Genomic DNA, 15,621 nt, shown 5'->3' with positions numbered 1-15,621 from the left:
AAGGGCCGAGTATGTTCAATTTCCAAAGGGCTTCGGCGGTGTCCAACACTTTTCCACAGAACATAATCGCACAATAACGCAACGACAGACAAGATGGACAATCCATGCACGCAATTAGTTCTGCCCTCGTTTTCTTTTGTTGGTCCCGGACCTTTCTGTGTTCTACTTCTTTCCCTACGGCTAGGTGTCCGCAACGCGGTGCTCTGTCGATACTATCCAGCCTTGTGGTGTTACTCGGTCGGTACGCTCACGTTGGCACTTGACTATCACACACGCATCTTACTGCGCAGATTCGATACACCATCTGCTAAATCTCACAACGTCGCATTTCTGCGTGTGCGCGATGCAATGTCAGCAGGACAAAAGGCGACCCGCTTGGTGCTGGAAGGCCAGTCCGGGTCTATCGTTTGCCTCTTTATGAATTTCTGACAGACGAGTACTCAAGGAATGCCATCAGGTGTGACTCGTCTCTTTTCAGACACGTACTTTGGTATTATATATGTGTTTCTGACAGATTGAGCACTCGTGACATGGGCTTGAAGATCACTCGCCTCTTCCTCAGCGCGTACTGCGATATCAGCATGTCCGTCAACACCCATCCCTTACCCGAGCCGTCCTCGGCCTCGATCCCTGGTGGGTGGGTGGTCGTGACGGCCACGAGCCATGTCGACAGATACTGGCACAAAATTCCCGTCCGCTGGCGATCCTGCTCGGTGGGTAATCCCTTTGATCAACCTCTCCCCTCTTCACCTCTCACTCATTGTTCTTTCTTGTCCCATATATATATCAGTTTCAGTGTCTGGAACTGCAATACAATTCAATGTAAATGAAGGAATGGATGAATGGATGGACAGACCATGGATACCACCACCGCCGCCGCCGCCGCCGACCTGTCCTTTCTCTGCACGGACGGGACAAATCTCAACTTGCCTGTTCCTCTCCAGCACAGCCGCAGCTGTCTGATCCTCGAGTATCCCGACTTTGTCCTGAAAGATCCCGCGGATTTCCGGTCCTCCCTCCCGAACCTATCACGAACCACGATCGAGTCGCACCCGGCATAGGAGGGCATCAAGAACGAAAAAGAAATTGTGTATCGCTGCTCCAAGGCTGTCCACACGTGATTTGAATGTCTCGCGGCGACACCGCGCGGGATCAAGCTGCGAGCGGATGAAGCGAGGCTCGCTGGATCGATGATAGATCCAAGCACCCATCAGGAGCAGCCTCTCCCTGTCAAGACGAGGCTCTCCAGCCGAGATTATTGTCCGCCGTCCAAGGCCTGAGTGCGATCCACGGCAGAGCAGTCCTTTCCTGCCATTCGACACCTTCATCCGCGGAATCTGGTCATCGCGTCCGACCTACAGAGCGTGCGGTTCTGCGACTCGCGGGAGGTATGCGAGGAGATGCGGGCCGTGGTGGCATCGAATCTTTGGAGGGGTCTTCACTCGCTGGATAGATCTGGATGTGTAATATATTGCCGCTCAGCGGCGTTATGGCCCCTGGATCCGGGCCTTTTTCTTGTTCCTCTTGTCCCTGTTGCTCTTGCTCCTCTCGTTCTTCGGTTTCCGCCGAGGAGGAGGAGGAGGAGGAGGAGTAGTAGTAGGAGGAGAAGCAGCGGCAGCGGTCGAGGACTGGTTCAACCGATCAGCACGGAGACGGCGCCTCCTCAGACCCCGATATCCGACTGGTTGCAGCAGCAGCAGCCGCATCGGTCAGGGACAGGCTCACTCGCGGATCAGTCCAAGTCTCCAAGGCCACGATGAAGGCCGTATCTCATATTCAGTATGTCAAAGGGACACCAGAGCTGCGTTCTTTCCCTGCGAAGCTTCGGAGCCCCTTCAGACCAAAATACCTATTTTCCCCAAAGTTGCCCACACGAAACCTGCGTCTCGACAGTCCTGAGGAGTCATGTCCTTCGCCACTCTGTGACCTGCCGCTCTGGTTTGCGAGGCAGGAGCTCATAGGAGCCTGCTCCATTCGTCGAGGTTGTGGATCTGTGGATGGTGGACCGGGAGAAGGAGAGCGCTCAGGCGTTCCGGGGACACAAATATCGGATAATGAATGCATCAAGGTCTTTGGAGGAGCAGTGATCTTGCGAGTCAAGGGTCGAACAAAGTCCCACGATATAAAAGGAGATTGTTGCAGTCTAGTATTCGTTCTCAACGTACACTACTAAGAGGTGTGTATACAAACTGCCTGCACCTCGCCCCGAATTAGGATGAGGGGTCTGACGCCGCCCTGTACTCAGCTACGGACACGACATTTCTGATTGGCGTTCCGGATGCAACATCGTGACAGCCACTGTGGCTGCTGGGGTCCGTTCAAAGCGGCATCTCCTAGCCACCGGTACAAGGCTACACGGCGGGCCTCCTTCGTCCTCCTAGCCTTGGGAAGCCATTGATGGGTATACTCGCGATAGGACGAACAAGGTTGATCGGTATATACATAGTAACGTGATGGCTGGCACCTTGAACCTATATTTGGCTATATATATCGAACGGCCAGATTGCCCGTAATGCCTTTTCGGTCTTGATCGCTTCGTCGTAGCCCGAGTCCCCAGCACTCATTATGGCTTGTGCCACATTGGAATAGAGGCGCTTGTGCTGCAGTTGATCCACGCTCTAGACCTATGCGGGTATCTAGCCATCGGACGAGGTGGTGAGATAGTCTGCCACTTATTGACGTAGCCTGTGGACCGTAACGAAGTATCGGTACTTGCGTTCATGAGCGGAGGCGCCCAGCATCGCGAAGGGACACTTCCCACTGGGCCCCCAGTCTTCCCGCTCGTATGAAGTCTTGACCAGGATCATGTCGAAACGCAACAGCACCATCGTTCCATGTTCGACGCGAGTATTGATAACAGGCGGAGAAGGCGTCCATCTACGGATTGCACGCGAGCCAAGTGTAAGAAATAGGTTTCCCATGTATCGATCGAAAGCTCTCGCGCATGCCACGCTATCAGCATATGTCGGCTTATCGGGCTGATCAAGGTAGAGTCTCAGAGTCAGGTCTTGTGGCAGAGCCCCGAATGCCGGTTCGACACTGGACGACTTCTAATCGATGAAGCACTTGAAGATCCGTGACAGGGGTTCCGAAGTAGGGTGGTCGACACTCCAAGCCATAGTCATGCAGTAGGATTCGAGATTCCGGCATCGATCAACATGTTACTCTAAGCTCGATAACTCGGCTCTGATCAAGGGTTTATAGAGCCTGGATAAAAAATCGCACGTTAAGATATGTACATAGGCCGGTGTTTAGCGGATGCTGGTCGTAATATCGACGGCCTCTAACATTGCAATCTCGTTGTCCAGCCATCGTCCCATTCGTAGATGTCTGTCATAGGGTATTCCCGAATGCCATTCCACTCCAAGTGGAGATCGAGCTGGCGCCGGGATAGAATCGGACCACTTATCGGCGACGGGCGTCAAGGCTGAAAGAAATGTAACGGGCCTGCTTGGTGCGTGGGATCGTTCCGGAGCCATCTACCTCCCACGATCTTGCAGCCAGGGTCCTCATTCACGCTGTCCCGCCGATCTTCGGGGGCGACGATGAACCAGCACGTCGCCAGCAGCTTCGAGCAACATATAACCATGCGATGCAATGCGCAGTTGACCATCGCTGCCGAACGATTGCGATTTCTGTAAGTGGAATAACTTGATTGATTAGGCAAGGATCTCTACATAGTGGAAACTATTCGGCTAACCTTCCAGATTAGGGTTAGGGCAACAATTTCGTGCCTGTCAACGGGGCGCTACGGCTTTCCTACGGGAACGGCCGCACTGAATGCCCTTCGGGCAATTAGAAGATTCCTCCTTGGCCCCAGTGGGCATGTCCTGAGAAGGGTCATTCTTGTTGTGACGGTTACCCTAACCCTATCGGGAAGGTTAGCCGAATAATTTCCACCGCGGCACACGACAAATCCGCAGACGCGCTAGATAGATTTCCTTGATCTAGTCGATACTTTCCTCCGACGCGTTCCGACCTCGGTCTGCCCCCAACCGAGCCACTCCTACCCGCCCTCACATTTCAACCCTGGGCCCAATCAGGCTATCGCAATTCTGGCCCGTATGGGCAGATTTTCTGCCACCCGGCTGTGGGTGGTGGAGAGAACGCGGTGGAACCAGAGGAGGGGAGTGCCCCGATGGAGACACTCGAAATGGACGGCCCCGAGGACCCGGTTAGCATCATCGCAGGCATCCTCGAAGAGGTCAGAGTTGCGGGTTCGGGGGCCACCCATGTCAATGATAACCGATCCGATCGGTGTGGTGGCTGCCAGCATTGCATTATCATCGTCATGTATCGCTGGATGTTAGTCTTGATGAAAGCGCCACGACCGAATCTCAGAAGCCCAGGGCTTGTGTGTGTGTGTGTGTGTCGCCAACCTGTGTCGAATCACATCTCGCTAGCTTTGCCATTGCGCCTCTCGCGCCAGCATCGGGTATCGGAGTATTATTCCCATTGTTATAACCTCTTGGAGGAACTATTCCTGAGTTGGCATGCACAGGTGCGACGGTTTGGGAACTGGAGGGAGTTCCGCTGTCTCTCAGTCCTCCTTCAATCTGCTCTGCACTTTGTTGCGTAGAATCATGTAGCTTCATGTGGGTGACCTCTCGGGCGTAGAGCTTGTGTAGCGTCCATAGTTGGTCCAGTTGGGATTCCGGAATTCGGTCACCGATGATTTGGAAGATACGTCTGAGGGCGGCCATCGGTGCACCACACCAAAGACCTGGCTCTTTGAAATGATCCGACCCTGGGATGACACAACAGTCGGGGAAGAAGTCCTGCATGGTATACCGCCGGTATAGGCCGCCGACCGCGTGAGAAGACACGAGCTCTTGTCTCTTGAGATATTCTGAATACATCTGTGGTGTGGGAACCATTCGTGGAGGAATATCTCCTTGCTGTTGCGCAGTATCAATTCGATTCTGATAGTCCTGGCGCTCAAAATCGATGAAAAATTCTAGCTCCGTAAAAATGAAAACGAAGCCCGGTTGGTTGATATCGTCAAGCGCTCGGTGGCACGAGGGACAGAGAGGAAGACCGTTTTGCTCATCTCCGAGACGATCAAAGGTCAAGAGACCGGAGGCAGTATCGTGGCTGAGCTATTGAAAGTCAGCCAACTAGATGAATCACTGGTGACCCAGGCGATAGTATCCCCTTGCCCTGCTTGCGACGACATACCGAGTTGTCCCTCTTGCCTATCACACGAGCAATATCTGGCGCTGACCGACCGTAATGCCAGCATTTCATGCCTCCATTCCGCTCAAAAATCTCTTGCTTAGTCCTCCTCGAGAAGCGTGACGCTGACGCTGTGCTAGACGCAAGTATGCTTTTGGCGTCACTTTGCTTCCTTGTGCGGCTCGAGCTGGACGAGTTCGATTCGGCAGATGATGGAACGGGTGGTGGGAGCATTTGCAGGAGCTGAAGGAGGAAATAAAATAGCGCAGACTGACCGAGAGTAGACGCCTTGTCAGAATTCAGCTAGTCACTAGGTAGTGATGGGGCATCCGCTCCTGGTTGTTATTTCTCGTCAGACTGCCACTCATGTTTTGACACCAGGCTCGTAGCCCTCCTGCGCGACATGTCCTGCCCAGAAGGACAACTGTCGATATAGACGCCCTCTGCTCCCATTCCGCTCGCAATTCTCATATTCTATCTACCTTTACTGACACTTCGTCCAAGTCTGTTACACCTTACGCAGAATATCAAGCTCCGCCAACCCCCACAGCCTCGAATTCGTCCGCGCTGTGTGCCATGACCAATGGTCCACGCCCCCTTCTTCCGATTCCAATGTCTACGGTGCGAGTCTTGTATCAGTAAAGTCCACCGATACACCGGCCAACGCCATCCCTCACCTCCTTCTATTGCAAAGCATACTGTCACCCTCCCTGCCGATATGACCACCACGACCACAAGCCCCGACCCATAGCCGCACTTGATCTACGAGTCGAATCCCTACACTGACCTCCCAATGACCGCCTACGGGGTTACGGGCTACATCCACCGGCTCGATGAGGACCGAGTCGCCAAGGTGGCAAAGACATCCTCGCTGGACTATCATGTCGGAACGCCGGTCTCTGATGACACGGAGTATATAAACGAGGTCAACCGCAAGACACTCGAGAACGAGGTCGCCATCTACAGACGGCTGGGCCACTGTAAGGGAGCCGTATCGTGCGTCCAGACGTCAAACTATGGGATCGAGTTGGCTTTCGCAAAACAGGGCGAGCCCTGGAAGACTACATCAAATCTGCGCCTGAGCCGCCGGAGCCCTTGAGGCTGGCTGGATTCCATTCGTCATCGATACACTCTCTTACATCCATTCCCGGAGAGTCTTGGTGGGCGACATTGCCCTCCGGAACATCTTGGTCAGCGATGGACAGCTCAAACTGGCAAATTTTGGCCAGTCTATACTGATAACTATGTCGACAGATATGGACACGGTCTGCGGCAATGATTTGACAGCGGGAATAGACATTCTCCATCTTGGCTGGGTCTTCTTCTACTCGATCGCTGTCTGGCGCGTACATCCATATTACTTTTTCGACAGAGAACACGACATGCGGTGGCCGACTCCGTAAGAATTGCCTGCGACAGAGAACCTTTTCTGCCGGACCACTGTCGAGGGATGCTGGCGTGGACGGTATATTGAGATGGAAGCACTGAAGAGTGACGCTCATGAAGCACTCGTCGTCGGCACAGAGAGCATTCAACCCTTTTGACTGTAGAGCTTCTTCCAAACCGCCATCGAATCGATTCAGGGGAGATTCATCTATCAGCCTTGGCTTGACACGACGCCCTACCAGTGAGTCCCCATGACACAGGGGAGGGAATGGGGGCGAGGAAGAAGAAGAAGAAACCAATCAGAATCAGTGATGGCGATGGAGTCGGTCAGGTATTTCTGATGCCTTGAGGGATATATATATATATATATATTACATCATGTATCTATCTCCTCGACAAGGTTCCCAATCGATCCAACCTATCTTACCCAGCTGCCGTGAAATAGACACCTACGACTGCCAAACTCATGCTTGTACGCAGAGGAAGGGTTAATTCCGAGCGCCGCAGTCCTTGATACCTATCATCAGGCTGCATTAATAGGAAAGGGGGGCTCGATGTGAAGGTAGCCGGGCTACATAATCAGCTGCTGTGCTACCAGCCTACCACGAATAGTGCCGCCACTGGTGCTAGATGGAGGTACATGGTGCCACTACTGTAGGTAGGTATGCATTATTGAAGATGCATTATCTCATGCCTTGCGCGTCTTGCTTGCAAGGACCCCAAAAGGACCCCCAGGGCACGCGAGTCTTGCAAGGACATCTATCCATTCCAAGACGAATAAAGTGAGTGAAACTCGCCAGAAGAACGTTCTTTTCTTTTCATTTGTTTTCAGTTTCAAAAGGGACGAATGAATGAATTCGAGGCCAGACCAACGACTTGATATCGACTAACCGGGTTCTGGAAAAGCCGGGACATGTTCCGAGGACGAGAGGAGGAAGAAAACGAGGCAGGCTTCAAAAGACATACACGATTGATGATAATTGACGTCCTGAGGGGGTTACTGCACACACATCCAGATACTCGGAATGCTTTTCACGTACTTGGGTACATATATAGCTACCCGGGAAGGGGAGGCAGAGAATCTCAGATAAAACATTCATCAAAGTGGTCTATTAGCACTGATTTACAATCATTATCTTAAAAATTTTGTAGTGAAACTGCCACAAATAGTCCCAGCAAGGACAGAAACTTCCACCCTGTGTCCAACGATGTCTGGACTCTGAAGTTTTGAAAGTGGACAGCAGGCGGACGGCAAATCAGCATGAGCATCAGTATGAGCATGCACATAACCCGCGGAGCAATCCATCGTTCAACACCATGTCCGTGACGAGTCTCCCAACAGCATGTCCTGGCGGAATCGTCGAACGGCATATCCTCCTGGAGGGCAAAGGGGAGCGCTTCACTCTGGCGGCCAAACATCGGAAGTGCCTGCCACGTGACATGATGACATCCAGTGGCGTTGAATCACGTGCCCTCATCCTCATCCTCATCCTCATGCTTGGGCATGCTCAGTTGCGATTGCGGGTGAGTTCCTCCCCATCATAGATGTCCCTCGCAGCGTGCACTTCCAGCCTATACTTTCCCCCGACCCTCCTGCCGACGGAGCTTGACTGTTGGGTCGAGGTCATGATTCATCAGCCGGAAAGATGTCGCTAATCCTCTCGAGGTTGAGGACGACAACCTCGACACGGAGGCGACGAGATCATATCTCGTCAATACCGGACACCATCCGTTGAGGTGGGTGCCGAGGGGAACCAGTTCTCCAGAGATGCGGCCCGATATGATCACCCTTTGTGGTATGCGAGCTCGCCGGACTTCTTCCGCGACGGCTTCCAGACCTCGGCCCTTGCCCTCGTATATCCGAATGCGAGGCAGTATCTTGGGACGGCGACGTGCATGGCGTTTAGATGACGTTATAGAGAGCCAAATTGATTCATCTTTGAGAGACTCCTAGTCTATTGAAGAGAACCTAAACGGCAGAGTATAAAAGAGGATAAAGTAGGGAATACCGTGAAACCTCGTACGGTAGTCTGCCCATTTTTAGCTGTTTATTTAATGATAACGATACTAGCGTGGTTGCAGCCCCAGTTCCTTGGCCAGCTTTGGAACGAGGCCACTCCGAAGTCTCCCACGGCCGTCCTTCAACAAGTCGGGATGTTAAACCACACGGAGTTTGGATAGTCGCAAAGTAAATCCAGAGTAAGCGTTTTCATCCGACAAGGAACGAACTGTCTGTGCAGCGTTCCGGTAAAAACTAAGCATTGCTGCCTCTCATCTTTCGTAGCACCGCGAGTCCAAAGAGCCGGCTGCCGCGAACGACTTTGAACAACTGCTCGACTGCCGCCGAACTACAGATGGACTTTGCCATCTGTAAGATTGGAGTCGTCTCAGCTACCTTCTGAGCGGGGAGATTCGAACCAGCGGCAGTACATCTCCTTTTGCCGCCTGAGCTTGCAGCAGACGCTGGACCTCTGCGTCTTTTTTGGGGAGACCTCAAATTCTCGTTTGACTCAGGTTCGTCTTCTTCGTCCGCAAGAGGCAATCCAAGCTGTATCTCGCCTGGGGCGCGGAACTCCAAGTACTCATTGGGAATAGGAAATCCAGGACACTTGCGTTTGCATTCAGAGTAGCCGTCAATGCTCCAACCGGGGGGAGCATAGTTCACCGCCTCGGCACGAGAATAGCCAAGGGTACCTCCGTGGTGGTATATATCTCCAGACACCACAACGACCTCGTTTGGACGCTGTACCACAGTGACAAACGAGACACCCATGGCTTTGAGCTGTGATGTCGAAAACCAGAGAGAGGCATGCCGCACCTTTTGCATACATTTCCTTTTCTTAACAGCTTCTTCGATGAGGTGGCTATGCATTCGAGCCACTATATACCAGAGCTTCAGACCCTCATACAACGCGTTGAGAGACAGCAGGTAGCCGTCTTCACGGTGCGAAGAGAAGAGTGATCCGTTGCCACCCGATATATACCCATACGGAGCATGAACCCCGGCGATGAATCTTCTCGTGCGATCGAGTTCGTTGTGTTGAAGGGGATAGATGGGCGAAATGGGTGGCAAACCGAGATTTTCTCGATCTCCGGGTGTCCAAGCCGCAAGATCGGTCAAGTACTGCATTTTATCCATAGCCTGACGGTCGGTAACACGGCGCTCCAATGTCTCGACATACTCATCATGCGGTATGGGTGTGAAGTCAAGTTCGCCGAGATCCAACACCTCATCTTCTCGTTCGCTCCGTGCAATGTAACGGGAATGCTTGTTGTAAGGCCGGGACTTGAATTTGGACACACCCGGAGGGTGGTTGAGGATAGGCCGCAAGCCTCTCACCACAGCGTCCGGTAATACGTACTTGAAAACTCCGGTGTCGTAGGCGCCCAGTTCCTTAGCCCGGGATATAAGCAATGGCAGATCCTTACACTGCTCGGGGCTGGGCAAAAGGACGATAACTCCGTCCTCTTCCCGATGAGGAATCGTGGTTCCAGGCGGAGGTTGATCGGGCTGAGAAGGGGGAGCTGTCGTTGCCCCTGCATTAGGCGCTTGGCTGCTCAGCGTAGACGTCTTTTGAGTGCGTGTCACAATCTCCCTGGCTCTTTGCTCTATTATTATGACGCCGTCGCATAAATCGTGACACTGGTTTGGCCTTTCACCTGCCGTGGAAGGTGGAATTTCAGCAGGACGAGTCTCGCTTGAAGGGGGGCCTTCATCTGAGGCGTTGTCTGACCTCGACGGGAGGATTTCAGCAGGGCGCGTCTCGCTTGAGGATGGGCCTTCGTCTGGGGCGTCATCTGACGTCGATGGTAGGACTTCGGAATGGCGATTCTCGCTTGAAGGTGGACTATCAGCCGGGGCGTAATCTGGCGTCGGTGTTTGAGGTGGAGGGGCAGCGGATGCAGCTCCAGCTTCCCCGTGGGTAGCACAGACTTCAGCCCGCCTCTCTACATGCTGCAGGCCGTCCTCTAGCTCTCCTATCAGGGTGCGGTATTCGGTCCAGTTCGTTTTGTGCGGTGTGGCCTTGGCCGAAGACATCTCCATGTCCACCATCGTCGCGAGCCTGTCAACCCGCTCTTTCACCCAGCGGACGTCTGCCAATACGTTGTCCATCGTGTCTTGAGCGATAGGCGGAGACTCCGGTAGCGAGAATGACGTGGTGTAGCCCTGCAGTAGGGAGGTCGGTTGTTGAGATGGGATGTGTTTTGCGTTTTGCGCTTGGATTGTTTGGGAAAGGCGTGTCTTGGCATCAAGGCTGGGCGCTCAACAATTGAAGCCGAAAGATGGCGGTCACGTGCCCGCACACAACCTACCTGCAGCAGGCTGCAATCATCAAGATAATCCTGTCTCGCAAGTATCATTGGCCAAAACGCATCGCACCAACCTGATCATGGTTCCGAGTACTTGGACTCGGCAAGAACAGAGCAAGCCGGGATCGCTGGAGGCGTCGGATCCGGGTTGGGGACCGCCGTCACGTGGAAAGCGGCGGAACGAAGTCGTGACATGGATGGGCATTATCAGACAAGGTTTCTGCTGCAGCGGACTCGCATTTGTGAGCAGCACACTGGCTGGTTTGCTGACGCGGTGCAGGATCTGATCTTCCTGGAGAAAGGCGAGTCCATCTCACGATGTGTATCAAGAGCGCCTTCACAAACCTGATATCGACTGTGACGTTGCGTCCATCTGAGCTCTCGACGTCGAAAACCCATGATCAAGACCGGGTTGGGGTCTCGGAAAGCGTCCACGCGCTGGATGATATATTTTTGAAAGCATCAGTCCCGGTTGGAGGACGTTTGGCTCGGACCGACCCCGTACCCTCTCAAAGCCACCCAAGAGCGAGAGTGATTCTCGTTCTCTTGAAACGTGAACGGCAACTGTAGTGATGATCAGAGTCGACGTGGACGTGGAAGGTCGTGCCTGACACACAAGTCGGCTCAAGGGCAAAGTAGTCACCAGAAGAGAAACACATCTCGCGACACTCCATGTCAAAAGCAGTCACATTGACACAAATGTGTCAGTGATTCTCCAACAATGTCGGCAAACTGGAACTCCTTCCAGCCACCTACCTGGCTTCAGCCTCGGGAAGAGTCTGAGTTCGGTTGATGCGTCGTCTCTTCCACACCTACCTCTTTCATTTCTCGAATGATACGATCAATGTACCCTCCTGTACCGCTTCGATAGAGAATCCGCGCAATGGCATGACGGATAGCAAGAGACCAGCGGTCAGCGATATCAGAAGGGAGTGAGGAAGAATGTATGGCACTTCACATCCTCCAAGTCTTTAGATCTGGTATTGCGGAATAGATATCCATCAACGTCTTGTGAGCTATAGCTCGTGTCTTCCCCTGCGCGTCTCCGCTTCGTCGAGATCAAACCTGCGTGGGATCACGCATATGCAGCGATCGCGATTGAGACACAGCTGTGGCAGGGATGCAATGCGCCGTGAAGAGCCAATAACGGGATCGGAGTTTTGCATCGCGGGAAGGGATACAGGGGAGGGTTTGGGAGTATTCTGACCAGAGAGGCTTTCACTTGAATGAACATCAGCATCTCGTTATCACATATGCATGAGATCCAACAAGCGGCGGTAAGGAATCGTCCACGACGAGGTCTGAGAAGGTGAACGGACTCCGTTGGAGCTCGATCGACTGCCCATAGCTCCAAGGGATCCAAATCATCAAAGTGAGACCAGCCATTCGGGCAAGTGTGGCTGATGGTCAGGCGGGAGAGGTCTGTTTCGAGGGACGCGAGGAGGCGTAGTCTGATTTATGGAGTAACACGGAGCAGGGGGAGGTGTGAGTCGGCTCTGCGGTCTGCTTGAGGGGTTCACATGGACAGATGAGATGGTTGAAGAGTTGGATCACTCGAATTGATGAATTGGGCTCGATAACAGTGGGAAGAGAAGGTTGAAAAATCATGCAGCGATGAAGTGAAGTTTGTAATGGTGTGATGGGGTGGTCAGCATTAACTACGATTTAACGAAAGGTTGTGGCACCCCAAGTGGATCGGGGGGGGTTGAGATGTGAAGAAAGGGGAGCCAGACCAGCACAACCACCAGACCCACGGGTCGGGTAAACCGGCAAATTGGTTGGGCTTGTTATTTAGCACCGTCGGGCCCAAGCTTCCATTGGGCTTCAAAGTCTGACACCCAAGGCCTCTAGTGGAAGAGGGAAGGACGAATAGTATTTCGGACTGTTGGGGCACATGAATCAAGTCAGGCAGGGTGTCAGTCCTGAAGAAGATCATCGCCCGCCACCCGGCTCTACCCTTAGTGTGTCTGGCACAGGCCTTGGCCAGCCACCGCCGTGAATATCTGTGTTTTTGATTGTCAAGGTACGTGAACATTATCAACACTAACCTATCAATTATTTAATTGTACCTACCTCATACATATTTCCGACCCGCCCTGATGCCCAGCGGCAGCCCTGTGTTGTCACTTGGGAACCTCAACCTCTGGGGCCACTCAGCGGGAAGGAAATCTAAGGGGACGTCATTAGCGCCGCTCGGCGGCATCATATCACGTGATGAGAGACGATTGTCTTCACACCGCGAACCGCTGTGCGCCTTTGTCCTCCTTTGACACATTCTCGACAACCATGCTTTCGCTGGCCTGTTCGCGTGCTCAAGTTGGATCAGCTGTGCGCCCCGAAGTATAAATACACCAGGCGCCATTCGCCCATGCCGAGTCAGGTTTGAAATGTCGTCTGTGTTGGGCATTTGTTACCAATTGTCCGCTAGACAATCTGGTCAATTCTTGAGATCTTCGTCCTGGTTTGGCAGCACAAAGATCTAGGCTGCGAATTTCTTCTCTCAGGCGAGTCAAGGCCACTTCTCACTAGTCCACTGATGCCAGTGCCGCCACAGCGAACAATTGCATTGACCGAAGCGGGGAAGGCCAAATTGAAGGACTTTAGAGATCCTGAGACTTCGCAAGGCGAGACTGAATCATTATGATGTATGCTGTCTTACTGAGGAGCCGAAGTACCCAATGGTGCCTCGATGCGCCCCAACACTCGTCATCTACAACGTTTCGTGGAGAATTACATAGGCAGGAATGTTCTTGTCTACACCATCCCCAAAGGTTTGGTGCGTCACAGTCTGAAATCCCAGCTTAAGGAGGTCTAACCAATGCCAGACACAAAATTGCCAGGTGACCTTGTTCTTGTCCACTCGTTGCAGCCAGCGCGAGAGATGACCCTTACAGGTTTCTTTTTTCGTCCTCCCATGGTAGGCCGGGGCTGATACCCGCAGAACTGAACGCGAAGATCGATAGTTTTCTTACCACCAAAGCTCAGAGTATGACGAGAGCAGGATGGCAGGAGAAATATCCTTCAGCAACGGAAAAATCATAACCTGCGCCATTCGCGGCATGTGGCGCTGTTCCCTCAAGACCGCTGGAACGCGATGCGATCGTCAGATATGGTTGGAAATGAACCCCAATACCACTGCTGCAGTGCTCAGTGCTTGTGGATATTCACGGGAAAATCAAGAAGCTTTGGTGCAAAATAACACGTAAACTCGTTGTTCTCCAATGCAAATCACTCTTCTTCAAGCTTGCCATCGATCCGAATCCCTATTTGCTGCAGCACTGCTGTAATCTTTCTTTTTGATCCACTCTTCAGCATCAAAGATTGTCGCATAGGTCGCATAAAACTAGCTGAGGACAGTATTGAATTCCGTAGGGATATTTAGGAGTGTATGGAGAGTAGGCAAAGGTAATGTCAACCGTGTAGCTTCATCGGACGCAACGATGGGAGCGCAAATAGTTGAGGATAGTCATAGAAGGCGAGGAGAGGTGAAGGGAGAATTGTCCCTGGAGAACGATGTCAGTTTTGTCTCCGTGTAGTATCATCGGAGAGTCCCTTTTTTGATGCTGATAAGTACAGGCCCGCTAGTCTCGTCCTCTTCGCAGTATTGATCAAAAGCATCTCTCCATATATGTTACATCAAGAGAGTGTTGGGCCCGAACAGAGGTCCATTAAACGCTGGAGAAATGTCAGTGCGCAAGTGGCGAGTAAATCACATCGTCGATACAGGCTTGGCCTTCCTTGGGACACTCTTGGGTACACTAGACCATCGCCTGACACCAGAACGCTGCCGTTGACTATATCGTTCTCTACATAGGGAACGAGATCCGATTCTGGTGTAAGTTGAAGTCGGTACACAGTGGCCGCAAGGCGAGAAGAGGAAGGGGGCGGAAGTCGAGAAACCACGAAGGGGCTGTTGCAAACTTTCGGCAGTGCCGAGATATGCTGCTGTATGAGGAGAATAGAGAACTATTTTTGAAGCGCATTGTGAATGTCATGGTAGGTTGTCTGCGTTGTCTCGACTGCGCCCGCAGCCCGCAGCCCGCAGGTTACATCGCCGGCGAGACGTCAACAAGGGAGGTTTGCCGACACGGTGATGAGCGGCTAAGTTTCCCTGATAAGTATTCTGACACTAGTGTAGTGACGCCGCGAGGTTAATGACGTAGCCTCGCGGCACGAGAAAACATTGCCTGCGATCGATCGTGACATTGTTCCTCGTCGGCAAAAAGCACAACGCATTGTCCTTGCCTGAGCGTCTGAATGAGACCTTGGTTGATATGTCGAACTCCTTAATCCGTCGTTCTCTCTTGACCCGGATTTAGTCTACGAGAAATGCCCTCCGCAGCTCCTCCCTCAAAGTGTTTGCTGAGCCACCACCTCCAATTCCTCTCCGCCTCTGTACCTCGTCCATTAGCGCACATCGGTGATTCTGCGGATAGAAGAGGAGGTTCAATTCGAAAATCACAACGAAAATATCCAACAAAGATCGCCTATACGTTTGTCTTCATGCAAGAGGAGGACAGCCAAGAATGCGTGACCTGGAAGATACGTGAGTGAGATTCGAGCACTCCATCTCCGGCAGTAGATTACTTAGCAACTTCCGCCGGAATAGCTATCATTGGGCTTTCAGATCGGCCCTAAGGTGGAAGAGCCGGACAAGGACGGCGTACGATACCATGGAAAAACAAGGTGACCCAAGACGGGATACATTGGGAGTTTGAAAAGGGAACTGTGCCTCTCCGACCAACCAAC

General features: G+C 52.6%; 4 protein-coding genes across 4 annotated transcripts; 2 read left to right on the top strand and 2 right to left on the bottom strand.

The window, feature by feature from the left end:
- Positions 1–530: 530 nt before the first annotated feature.
- AYO21_10179 (hypothetical protein) lies at positions 531–1,061 on the top strand (the record flags this gene model as incomplete). Its single annotated transcript, XM_022660102.1, has 2 exons — positions 531–713; positions 855–1,061. 2 exons carry the CDS (start codon positions 531–533, stop codon positions 1,059–1,061), a joined length of 390 nt encoding a protein of 129 aa, XP_022507591.1.
- Positions 1,062–4,337: 3,276 nt separating this feature from the next.
- Positions 4,338–5,409, bottom strand: AYO21_10178 (chaperone DnaK; the record flags this gene model as incomplete). The annotated part of the gene is made up of 2 exons (XM_022660101.1): positions 4,338–5,099; positions 5,179–5,409. 2 exons carry the CDS (start codon positions 5,407–5,409, stop codon positions 4,338–4,340), a joined length of 993 nt encoding a protein of 330 aa, XP_022507590.1.
- Positions 5,410–5,968: 559 nt separating this feature from the next.
- AYO21_10177 (hypothetical protein) lies at positions 5,969–6,578 on the top strand (the record flags this gene model as incomplete). The annotated part of the gene is made up of 2 exons (XM_022660100.1): positions 5,969–6,155; positions 6,259–6,578. The coding sequence occupies 2 exons, from the start codon at positions 5,969–5,971 to the stop codon at positions 6,576–6,578; spliced, it is 507 nt and encodes a 168-aa protein (XP_022507589.1).
- Positions 6,579–8,815: 2,237 nt separating this feature from the next.
- On the bottom strand, positions 8,816–10,675 carry AYO21_10176 (hypothetical protein; the record flags this gene model as incomplete). Its single annotated transcript, XM_022660099.1, has 1 exon — positions 8,816–10,675. One exon carries the CDS (start codon positions 10,673–10,675, stop codon positions 8,816–8,818), a length of 1,860 nt encoding a protein of 619 aa, XP_022507588.1.
- Between the last annotated feature and the right edge of the window lie 4,946 nt (positions 10,676–15,621).

Source organism: Fonsecaea monophora (genome assembly GCF_001642475.1).
Source record: "Fonsecaea monophora strain CBS 269.37 chromosome Unknown Scaff112, whole genome shotgun sequence".
Classification (NCBI taxonomy): domain Eukaryota; kingdom Fungi; phylum Ascomycota; class Eurotiomycetes; order Chaetothyriales; family Herpotrichiellaceae; genus Fonsecaea; species Fonsecaea monophora.
The sequence above is the reverse complement of the archived record's forward strand: the minus strand, read 5'-3'. Positions and strand labels throughout refer to the sequence as shown.